Raw genomic sequence first — 12,588 nt, forward strand, 5'->3', positions numbered from 1 at the left:
ACGAGCTAGCACTAGTTTCATGAATTTGTTTTATATTTTGGAAGAGTTCTTTTAGCAATTTTGAAGTGTTAATAATTTTTATGTCCAGTAGTGCAGTTTTGTTTTGCTGACCTTGTGGGTACTTCTCTAGTAGTTTTTTTTTTTTTTTTTTTTTTTTTTATTATTTTCTACCACAAACGTGGCCACACATTTACAATGCTAACCAGCATATATACATTTTCTTCTGTCCTCCATGGACAGGGTTAGAGAAGTGTTAAACATACAGTTCAAGGGTTTATTGAACACTCAACCACAGAAGGTGATTCGGTGCTTTTAAAATGCTAAGCTAACCTACATACGTAAATACAAAGATACACAGATTTACGTACGCCCTACATAAAGTATTAGATGTGTCTTTTACATAGTGTCATTAATGTACATTCACAAAGGTGAAATGTAATTCTGATCAGCTTCCATATATGCTTTATACCCATACATATACATACACACACACACATACACATACAAATATACACACATACATGCATTCACATACATTTGTCTCATTTACCCTGACAGGGTGAGGTAGCTGATAAAGAAACTAGTGTGCAATTAAGCACTTAATCACTGAAGGTGATGAAGGTGCTTTTACAAGCTCAGGTTATATAGTTACATCACATACATACATTGTATGATTGATACATTACATGGTCAATTCTCTCTAGTAGTGGCAGACATGATTAAAATTCACTGACAACTTTATAGTGCCACTGCTCTCTCTGTCTGATTAGAGGGGCCAGATTCTGGCTCATGGTCTCTGGTTTGCCTAAAAGAAATCTGCCACTGATGGCACCAAGTAGTTTGGCACTAGATCAACACTGTAGCTTCAGGGAGCCACAAGAAGCTTCCCCCAGAAAATAGAAAGGCAATTCAAACAAAGGAAAACATGAATAACCTACTGTACTTCTTTATTAGGAAGAGCCTGTGAATACATTATATACATTTATCTAGTTTTGATGGAATGAAGTAAAATGCTGGAATTATCTTTGCTTCACATGGGCAACGACAACCTGAAAAAAATTAGAAGCCAATTTGAGTGCAATTAATTTTATAAAATTATTAAAAATTGCAGTCGATATTTTTTTTACTGGAGAATGATGAATAGAAATGGGACAAAGTCCTTACATTTTAAAGTAATGTGTAACAAAATTCAGTACACTAAAATAATTTATAATGTGTTTACATTTATATGCTCAATAATTATGCCCAATTTCTGTGTCTTCTGTGGATGGCCTCTCTGCTTTACAGAGAGGCCATCCACAACTGGCTGGGCATGTGTCCAAGTGGATTGTTGGGCACCAGTCCTTCCCTTTGTCCTATCCTAGCTTCTTTTCCTCATTCATTGCAAGGATCTAGGGATTTTCACAGGAACTAATACCTGAGAAAAGTATGTACTCCTCTATTACTCCTTTATGTCCTCACTAGAAGGTGGCGGAGGCCAAGACCGTCAGTAGTTGCAAAGCGTTATATGACAAAGAGTGCTGGGAAGACGGGACACCACGAGCGTAGCTCTCATCCTGTAACTACACTTAGGTAATTACTACATAAACAAGACAAATCAAACCTGACCTGACCAAGCCTAACAAAAGTAAGATATAAAATTGTTATATATATGGTGAGACATCATCACATTCTTGCCAGTACAGGTTTTGGTTAATACTGCTTCCAAGAACTATATAGCCTAACATACAAACTGGGGTGACATTCAAATAGTATGATGATTTTTTATGTATATTTCAGTCTTGGTTGCAGTAGTTGAATGTTAGAAATGGTCTGACATGTTGTGATAGGTTGAGATGAGAATGCTTGCTACATGTTGGAGGAGTTATGTAGGACATAGTTCTTACGGTGACCAGAGATGGGTGAACTTTGTGAGTGAGGTGGCATCGTCTGCTGGCTGTTGTGTGGTGGCCGCTATATTATTTGAACTCTCCATATCAGCTTAGTGGTTCGTTATGGTGAACAAAATTGTAGATACTTATATCTAACATGTGTATAAAATGAAATAAAATGCCTGGAGGAGAAAGCAACGAGCATGAGTGCAGCCAGGGTATGGAGATTGGAGAGGGCTAAAGCATAGATCACACATTAGGGTAGAATCAGATTAGTCAAATGTGGGGTGAGTGTACTTAGCTCGAATAAGGCTGGAATTAGCTGTTTGCTCTGTAGTGTCTTTTGTGAGAGTTTTAACTAGACTCGGAGTGTTACATCGTATGCTGATGAATGTCAATGGCATGGGAGAAGGTATGTGGTATATCCAGATCTTTTGTCACTGAACCTCTATTGGAGTTAGATTGACAATGATATGATTGATAAAGATTAAGCCAACCAAAAGGTGGCACGGACATGAATAGCCCCATAAGAGAATGCTATGCCCCATGATTGGTTTATATCGATGTTTCACCTGACCTTGAGTTGGACACAGGTTACCTCTGGCAAATTGATCATCATTTGGCCTGATGGGAAACTCACTGGTTACTTTTGCCATTCTTAAGTGATTCATAGAAACATTGGGAACATGTATTAATATAATTACAGATGTCATTAACCCCTTAACTGCACGGCCTCCAAATATGACACCCACCCAGTGTGCAGGAAATAAAATCTCTGGATAAAATTCTTTTCTGTTTTGAAAGTGTCAAAAACCCTTCCCTGAGTAGGGGTATAGTAACAGAGGCTACCTACCTTGAGGCTACCTTGAGGTGCTTCCGGGGCTTAGTGTCCCCGCGGCCCGGTCGTCGACCAGGCCTGGTTGCTGGACTGATCAACCAGGCTGTTAGACGCGGCTGCTCGCAGCCTGACATATGAGTCACAGCCTGGTTGATCAGGTATCCTTTGGAGGTGCTTATCCAGTTCTCTCTTGAACACTGTGAGGGGTTTGCCAGTTATGCCCCTTATGTGTAGTGGAAGCGTGTTGAACAGTCTCGACCTTGTTGAACAGAAGGTCGAAATTGTACGTACTTTGGCTGCTATGGGGTCCTTAAGTTCATGCGTGACGTCATCATTCCCTGGTCGCCCGTGGCGTACGCCCCCGGGGCTGGTAGGATGTTCACGGCAGGATGAGCGAGTTGCCGCGAATATATTTTTGTTCATTTTCTGCGTACAGTTCCAAATATATTTTGTGCTTTTACGTGCCAATCCTATGTATAATGAGCACGTACACTATATTATGGCAGTAGAACATCCGTACTGACTGAAGACATACCGTTACGTGCATGACACATGTGTACACATATCCGGCACATATTTCCACTGTATCATGCTAATTTATGTATATATACAGTCTATTTACACACTATACACAATCACACACTATATACATTCACCATCAACACACTCAGAACTCCGCAAGTGTCAGCTGCTACACACCCCTCACTCCTCCAACATCCACTCTCCCTCACTCCTCAAACATCTTACTCGCCAACATTGCTCCTCCCACCATACTGTTATTGTTTGTATTACACTATTTACACATGTTATATATACCTATCTACATGTTTCATTCACCAGAACTATGCAAGTAAGCTGGTATTGTGTCCAAACTTTACAGTGACCACCATACACTGCATGAGAAATCACACAGCAGCCAGCAGATGACACTATGGTTACGTCACCTCCCTCACCAACATAGCTCCTCCAAACATACTCCTGTTGCTGTTACTACACTATATACACACATTGTATATACCCATGTACAAATGTGTTCACCATAGCGAACCACTAAGCTAGTATGATGAGCAAAACAAGAGTGGCTGCCACACACAGTGAGGCTACCTCGATTCTCTCCCCCGCTCCCTCACCACAATTCCTCCTCCCACAATACTACGCACATATGTACATGGGTATATACACACATTGTATATACCCATGTACATATGTGTTCACCATAGGCGATGCTGTGGTCACAAGCTGAACAGCAGTGCTGTGAGCTCATGCTGCGTGCGCCAGCCATGGTTGCTCACTCAATACTGAGGCTCTCACACCCGGGAATGTGGACCACAATTTGTTTTATAGATGGCGTCTGTTTACAAGAGACCTGAGGAAACTGATGTGATCCCCATGTAGCCGCGGGAGTTTTGAATGGAACGTGAAAAATACAAATACCCGGAGGAATCCCCAGACGTGGGCCTGCAAGCGTGTTGCGCAGTTAAAGGGTTAATAGTGAATAAGGATGCAAGTGTCAATAGTGATTATGGTAATAACTAGCTGGCACAGTAGAAATAATATGGTACAAGTTGTACCGACTTTCATGCTTTTTCTTGATAATAACCTTACCTTGCTTTGCTTTAGATATATTATCTCTACCAACCAATTTTTTACTTGGTCTCCATTAAATTTTCTAAATATTTCCTAATTTCATATGCTCTCTTGGTTATTCCTTTTAGTCAATCTTTTATTATTAGATTTACTGCATTCCCCATTATCATAGGGTGGAGAGGCATTTACCCTACAATAGGAGGTTAAAGATATGAAAAGGATAAAGATATTCATCATATTCAAGAACTAGTAGGACTGATCAGGGATGATTCAGATAATTGACGGTAAATTCTGTAAAATCAGTAAAAACCTTTTGTAAAATCAAAAGGCATACATTTTAATTGCACTACATAATAGGTACATACCTTAACTACTTTGTGACCTCTAACCCTCAGGCTGCACACCTGTTTGTCAGGCGCACATCGTATATATACTTTTTAAAGTACAGCATAAGATTTAAAAGTCCCGCTGCTACAATGGGGTTCAAATCAGCTTCCTGAAAGCTCCAGTAAGCAGACGCCATTTAAAAAAAAAATCGTGGGTACCATTTCCAGGTGTGAAGACCTCAGAACTGAGTGAGCAACCAAGGCTGGTGCATCCAGCATGAGCGAAGAGTACTGCTGTTCAACGTGTGACCACAGCATTATTTAAAAATGTCAAAATATATATGTAACTGCTGTTATTTAGTGATGAAAGTATTACAGAAGAGCCTGACTGTGATAAAGACTGTATACACTATTCAGGTATCAGTGAACACAATGCTATTCAAGATGTTCACAGTGCTAGCCACAGCCATTGTTTGGTTCATCTAAGAATCTTGAAATGACTTCTCATGTTCCTTCACAAAAGAAACTTGTGGAAAATTATTCATTTACAAGATTAAGTGACCAGGATTCTGATAATAGCAGGACTGTGGTGATAATTCGCGATGTGCGTACTATGTTGTTAAGAGGAATGTGGGCGAGTGAGATGGCATCGTCTGCTGACTGTTGTGTGGTGGCTGCTATATTGTTTGGACTCTGTATACCAACTTAGTGGTTCATTATGGGTAAACAAAATTGTAGATACTTGTACTGTATATAACATGTGTATAAAATGAAATAACAGCAAAAATATTATTTTATTGCTTTATGAACATAATTAAATCACTAATATGCACACCATACTTTTGAGTATAGTGATGGTTCACACATTTTATTATATAAATATATCCCACTACATAGTACTGAATAATATTACTGCAAAAACACCAGACAAAAAAATCAGACATTGAAGTAATTAAGTAATAATATCTTTGTGGCAACTCCTGCCTGACCAGGGACCTAGATACACTTCAAGATGTTACACGACCAAAGTTCACAGTCACTCCAAACATCTACCATCTACAGGCTACTCATGCCCATGCTACCTTTTGTGGTGGCTTAATCTTCATCAATCAATGAGTCTGATGGCTCAGCTGGAGGAGACCAGCTGAGGACGGGTTCCTCAGTCCACGTGGAGAACGTGTTCTCTTTTCGCGCCTGTATCTTGCCAGACTTCCTCTCCCTATCACAACCAAAACGTCACCTACAACCCCCCCCCCCCCCCCCCCCTGTGATCAGGGAACACATTTTAACAATCTCAGAAGGAAAACAACTTGTTACTTGTTTTTCTTGCTCAGTGTTGTTGTCGGCAATTAATAGCTGTGCTGGCCAAGGGGTTATCTTGAGATGATTTCGGGGCTTAGCGTCCCCGCAGCCCGGTCCTCAACCAGGCCTCCTTTTTGTTACACACCAGACAGCCTGTAGCAGCTGTCTAACTCCCAGGTATCTATTTACTGCTAGGTAACAGGGGCATCAGGGTGAAAGAAACTTTTTGCCCATTTGTCTCCGCCTCCACCGGGGATCGAACCCGGAACCTCAGGACTACGAATCCGAAGCGCTGTCCACTCAGCTGTCAGGCGCCTATAATTAGGGGGTCTGTCAGGCACCTATTAGGGGGTTATATCAGACATCAGGGGGGATAATATTGTTAAAATGAATTCCCTCACCACAGGAAACAAAAATTCAAATCGACTTAATATGGCTGTAATAGGGCAGAGAAAAGTGACCAGACAATGACATTGTCAACACATGCTTGCTCAAGTAGTGAGAATCCTGGGAGAATCATGCAGGCCATTCAATCACCAGTTGCTGCAAATTGTTTTTAATTTGTTTACAATATATTTTACATATTTATTCAATAGTGTGTCACTTGATGTTCTAATATAATAAAATTCCCTAATGTACAGAACACATTGCAAAATGAACACATTGCAGAATGTGCAGTCCCTAATGTGTAAAAATGTGCAGAACACCAATACACACAAACTTATTGGAGTCACTCGTGGGAAATTTCCCACATCAAATATAAATTCTTTAATACAATATGCAAAATATAATTATTGCTATTTTGTATTAATTAAATATTAAATATAATTAAATTAGTGAATCCTGAAAAGGATGGCGTACGTGACAAATCCAATCCAAAAAACGAGAATTATATATTCATATTAGAAGAGCATCTCGCATCCAAAATGCTATTACTAAATTTAACACTAAAATCAACATTCTGAGGACTGAAACTAATAAAAAGTACTTCCCTAAATTAAACTGAATGATCAGTTATTAAATGAATTAAAATAAACTACTACTTCGCATCCAAAATGCTATTACTAAATTTAACACTAAAATCAACATTCTGAGGACTGAAACTAATAAAAAGTACTTCCCTAAATTAAACTGAATGATCAGTTATTAAATGAATTAAAATAAACTACTACTTCCTATTATTAACCCTTAACCCTTAAAGTGCGCATCACGTCATATGACGTGTTGGACGTTGTTCCAGTCAACTGCACATGACGTCATATGATGTGTTGGAGTACTACACAAGATTTAAACGGCCCGCGGATACTCGGGGTTCACCACACCTTCATCAGGGCTCTTGTAAACAGACGCCATTTTAAAAAAAAATCGTGGGCCAAACTCCCGGGTCTTATTGGCCTCAGTATTGAGTGAGCAACCAAGCCTGACGCACGCAGCATGAGCTAACAGCACTGCTGTTCAGCTTGTGACCACAGCATCGCCTAAAAATGCCAAAATATACTTGTTCATGCTATTATGTAGCGATGATATTATTACAGAAGACCCCTGACTGTGATAAAACTGACCAGGGTTCTGATAATAGCAGGATTGTGGTGATATTTAGCGCTGTGCGCCATGGAGGGAGGAGTAATGCTGTGGGAGGGAGGGTGGTGGCGATGTCTTCTGACTGTGTGTGGCCACCTTTTATTGACTGCACTCAGCATACCAGCTTAGTGGTTCACTATGGTGAACACAAATGTAGATACTTATATATAACGTGTGTATAGAGGGTATAAACAGCAAGAGAAGGTTTGGAGCCGCCATTTTGGTGAAGGCGATGGCGTCGTCTGCACGACGCCACCGTGCAGACGACGGTGTTGTTTACTGGTTATCACGATGGTCTTTGGGCACCATACCAGTTTATTTGTACAAGTATGGTGAATAAAACAGGTAGATATTTATATATAATGTGTGTATATAGCGTAATAACACCACACAGTATTGTTGGAGGAGAAATATTAGTGCGTCTGGCCTTGAGGGCGGCAGCCATCAGCTGACTGTGAGGTCCTACGTCTTTGTGCCTTTACTCACCATACAAGCTTAGATGTACAGTTATGGTGAACAAAACATGTAGATACTTATATAAAACGTCTGTATACAGTGAATTATAGTAAAAACAGTATTGTGGGAGGAGAATGTGGGTGAGTCAGATGACTGGAGGGAGGGCGGGAGTGGCTGGTTGGTACACGGCGGTCACTCCTCTTTACTTTTTGACTCATAATAGCTACTTAGTGGTTCGTAATAGTAAACAAAACATGCAGATACTTATATATAACCTGTGCTTATAGTGTAATAACCGATAAAGTATTTGTTCACCGATTGATGAACATAATTGAATCAACAATATGCACACCATATTTTTGAGTACAGCAATGATTCACTCATTTTATTATATAAATATATCAAACTACACACTATTGAATAATATTACAGCAAAAAAACTATGAAAAGTCAATCAGAGACATTGAAATAATTAGGTAATTATCTCTTTGTGGCAACTCCGGCCTGACAGCTGGCGAGCAACAGACCGCCTGGGACGCATGCTGAGTCAGCGCCTATAATTTGCCAGACTTCCCTGCCCTATAGCAGGCAATATATGCCACTTACGATTTTTTTATTATTTTTCCCGTGATCAGTGAACACAAATTAACAGGTTAGGAAGAAAAAATAATTTTTTTTTTTTTCAAAATGACATGCGCCTGTGGGGATGACAGGATATTAAACCCTGAGCATGTTAAGGGTTAAAGGGCGCAAAATAAATAAATAAATAAATAAAATATATATATATATATATATATATATATATATATATATATATATATATATATATATATATATATATATATATATATATATATATATATTATATATATATATATATATATATATATATATATATATATATATATATATTTATTTATATTTATTTGTTGTCAGGGGGAGGCAGGTGGTGTGAGTGGTGGAAGTTGTTGTCAAGGGAGGCAGGTGGTGTCAGTGGTGGAAGTTATTGTTAGAGGAGGCAGGTGGTGTCAGTGGTGGAAGTTATTGTTAGAGGATGCAGGTGGTGTCAGTGGTGGAAATTGTTGTCAAGGGAGGCAGGTGGTGTCAGTGGTGGAATTTACTGTCCGGGGAGCTGTAGGGACTTCCCCCAGAAAAAAGACTTAGAATAAAATCTTGTTTTTATTGGTACTGTATGTCAAATATACATCAGCTTGATATAAAAATAATGTACAGTACTGTAATTTAGCAATGAACTCTTACCTCCACACCAGTTATAGGTTCCAACTTTAGCCTGACATTTTGGACAGGTAAGTTTTCCTTGTAAGGTACTTGATGCATCTTTCATCCAAGAAATTGGAAAAGTAAAAATGCCTTTATTACATATTGGAAGTTTATCTGCTTTTGCTGACCATTTGCTGTCATTCCAACTTGGGGTTTCACCTTGACAGTGAGGCAGAACTGAATCTTGACTTATTAATGGAGACCTAAAGAATAATCATATTATTAAAAAACTAGCCCCACAAAAATACTGGACTTTATTGAGGGCATTTAATAAATAAATTAACTAATAATAATGCACAAAAAAATCACATTAACGTGATGTATTGATGAGAAAATTAGCAGGAGTCACGAGGAGGAGGATATGAACCTATGCTCTGGGTACTTCCTAGTGCACTTCTTACACTGCTACACCACAACATGGTCAAAAGTAATGTAACCTAGGATTCAACTGAATTCTTTAGGGGACCTGAGGCTTCAACTGATTTTCACATTGATACATTATGTTTATGTGATTTCTTTGTGCATTTGAAGTAAAGTGTTGGATACCAGACCAGATCCAGAATGCATGGAGGCAATGTGTGAAAACCCTGACTTGACTTCAGTTGAAGCCTCAGGACCCCTAGAGGATTCGGTTGAATACCAGGTTGCATTACTTTTGACCATGTTGTGGTGTAGTGGTGTTCGAAGTGTGCTAGGGAGAACCCAGAGCATAGGTTCATATTCTTCTCCTTGTGGCTACTGCTGATTTTCTCATTGATACATCTCATTACAGTAATGTGATTTCTTTGTGCATTATAATTATTAGTATTATTATTATAATTATTATATGAAGATATGTTTTGACACATTATTAAAATATAATTAACACAAACACATGCCATATTATTTTCTTCAGCAAAGTGTGGCTAGTATCCATCTAACTTGTTACACTTACCTGCAGATTCTACATTTGTATGCCACAAGATCAGAATTTGGACTAAATCGAGGATCAGGCAGCACAAGATTTTGATATTTTTCATCCAGATGTTTCTTGCCACCTACAATCATAACAAAACAAAGCATTAAGCACCATGTATTACATAATTTCTAATAAAGGCAATCCAGATGATGATCTTCCTGAATTCCAATTAATTGATTGAAAGATCCTTTGCATCTTAATTGTTTAATAAAATCATATCTATTTTCTGGAACAGCCCCTTCGTGGCTCCCTAAAGCTCTCTCATCAAGATTGCTCTCCCTACAGGATCACATCAGTTGCAGGAGTTCTGCTTGGTCTACTGGGGACCAGAGCCAGAACCTGGCCCCCCCTCCTAGAGGCACAGAGTGAATGGCAATTTACCACCCAACCAGAAGTGTCCAGAAGGTTAGTGCATTACAGACAACTGGAGGGTCACAGAAAAGGTAGCTTCAAAAATGTCAAACTCCTCTACAAACAATCTAAATACAACAAGAACTTCACTCTAAACTATCTCAAACTCGTTAATACCATTAGCAACTACCAGGTGGCCTGGCCCCAGCCCACAGCTGGCTCCCCCTGACCAGCCAGTCCTGTCACTGATGTGGTGTTGTTTGAAGCTACCTGTAATGCTACGATCCATCAGTCGTGGGCAAGCCCCTTTGCTTCAAGTCATGTGCCAGCTGTCCTTGAACTTGTTTTGCCCTGTGGAGGGGGAGGGTAGCCTTTGCTGCTTTTATGCTTCAGGCTACATGTGCTCAGGGTTTTCTTCCCTGTGTGCCTGCTGGAGCTGCCCCTACACAGATAGTTACTTCTCTGGTATGCTTGGGAATTTGCCCCAAAGATGCCAGGCCACTGGGGTAAAGGAAATTCAGTTGGTTGTGTGAGAGTGCACGAGATTGTTCACATACTGTAGTATGCCACGGTCCTCATTTGTAACCTAAGAGTGTTGGATGCATTTGGACTTTGTTCCTTCAGTGAGCAGCCCCAGTGCTTGGATGTCCTGTTTGGCTAGCTGCCTTTAGGCCTTGATAATTCCCATGCAGGTCTCAGGCAAGGTTCATTATGGATCAGTCCACTGAGTCTGTGCTTGCTACATGCGAGCTCAAAGGGGTGTTCATTGTCCTTGCTACTCGACAATGGTAATTTTTTCTGCTTTCACCTTGCTGCTCATCGAGTTGATGACACCTATGACCCAGAGTCCTGTGAGGTTTGTTCTCACTAAGTCTCTGCCTTGATTATTTCGGCTTCGGTTTGGAAGCTTATTGGGCATCTGCCGCTTTATGAGTGAGGTTTGCTTGGGTTAGGCATTTGAGGCATTATATTTGTTTGAATGCCCCATTATTGGCCCCTGTGGTGTCTAGGGACCCAAAAATGTTGGTAACCTTCACCAGACTAAGTCTGCACCTCCTCTTCCTTTTTCTTGCCAATCAGGTGGGGACCTTCCCTGCTGTGGGTCTGATTCCTGGACCACTGCACTTCCTGCTGCAAGTTTTTGTTCTGCTCAACTTATTGTTTGTGCTGACCCTTCCATGGTTTTCTCCTTTGACACCACCTTTTGTGTGTGTGTGTAATTACCTAAGTGTAATTACCTAAGTGTAGTTACAGGATGAGAGCTACGCTCGTGGTGTCCCGTCTTCCCAGCACTCTTTGTCATATAACGCTTTGAAACTACTGACGGTCTTGGCCTCCACCACCTTCTCACTTAACTTGTTCCAACCGTCTACCACTCTATTTGCGAAGGTGAATTTTCTTATATTTCTTCGGCATCTGTGTTTAGCTAGTTTAAATCTATGACCTCTTGTTCTTGAAGTGCCAGGTCTCAGGAAATCTTCCCTGTCGATTTTATCAATTCCTGTTACTATTTTGTATGTAGTGATCATATCACCTCTTTTTCTTCTGTCTTCTAGTTTTGGCATGTTTAATGCTTCCAACCTCTCCTCGTAGCTCTTGCCCTTCAGTTCTGGGAGCCACTTTGTAGCATGTCTTTGCACCTTTTCCAGTTTGTTGATGTGCTTCTTAAGATATGGGCACCACACAACCGCTGCATATTCTAGCTTTGGCCTAACAAAAGTCATGAACAATTTCTTTAGTATATCGCCATCCATGTATTTAAATGCAATTCTGAAGTTAGAAAGCATCGCATAGGCTCCTCGCACAATATTCTTTATGTGGTCCTCAGGTGATAGTTTTCTATCTAGAACCACCCCTAGATCTCTTTCTTTATCAGAATTTTTTAAAGATTTCTCACATAATATATAGGTTGTATGGGGTCTATGTTCTCCTATTCCACATTCCATAACATGACATTTATTAACATTAAATTCCATTTGCCAGGTGGTGCTCCATATACTTATTTTGTCCAGGTCTTCTTGAAGGGCATGACAATCA

The 12,588-nt window shown here is 39.9% G+C and overlaps 1 protein-coding gene across 4 annotated transcripts in view; it reads right to left on the reverse strand.

The window, feature by feature from the left end:
• Window positions 1-922: 922 nt before the first annotated feature.
• Window positions 923-12,588, reverse strand: part of MKP-4 (MAPK Phosphatase 4) — a 74,123-nt gene continuing 62,457 nt past the window's right edge. For all 4 annotated transcript variants that reach the window (XM_045741699.2, XM_045741684.2, XM_069329505.1 and 1 more), the window contains 3 exons: window positions 10,177-10,279; window positions 9,222-9,445; window positions 923-1,049 (listed from right to left, as the gene is read on the reverse strand). In XM_045741699.2, coding sequence (XP_045597655.1) covers window positions 973-1,049; window positions 9,222-9,445; window positions 10,177-10,279 — 404 coding nt within the window. In that variant the 3' untranslated portion in view covers window positions 923-972. The remainder of the gene's footprint in view (window positions 1,050-9,221; window positions 9,446-10,176; window positions 10,280-12,588) is intronic.

This window comes from Procambarus clarkii, chromosome 22, assembly GCF_040958095.1.
Source record: "Procambarus clarkii isolate CNS0578487 chromosome 22, FALCON_Pclarkii_2.0, whole genome shotgun sequence".
Taxonomy (NCBI): domain Eukaryota; kingdom Metazoa; phylum Arthropoda; class Malacostraca; order Decapoda; family Cambaridae; genus Procambarus; species Procambarus clarkii.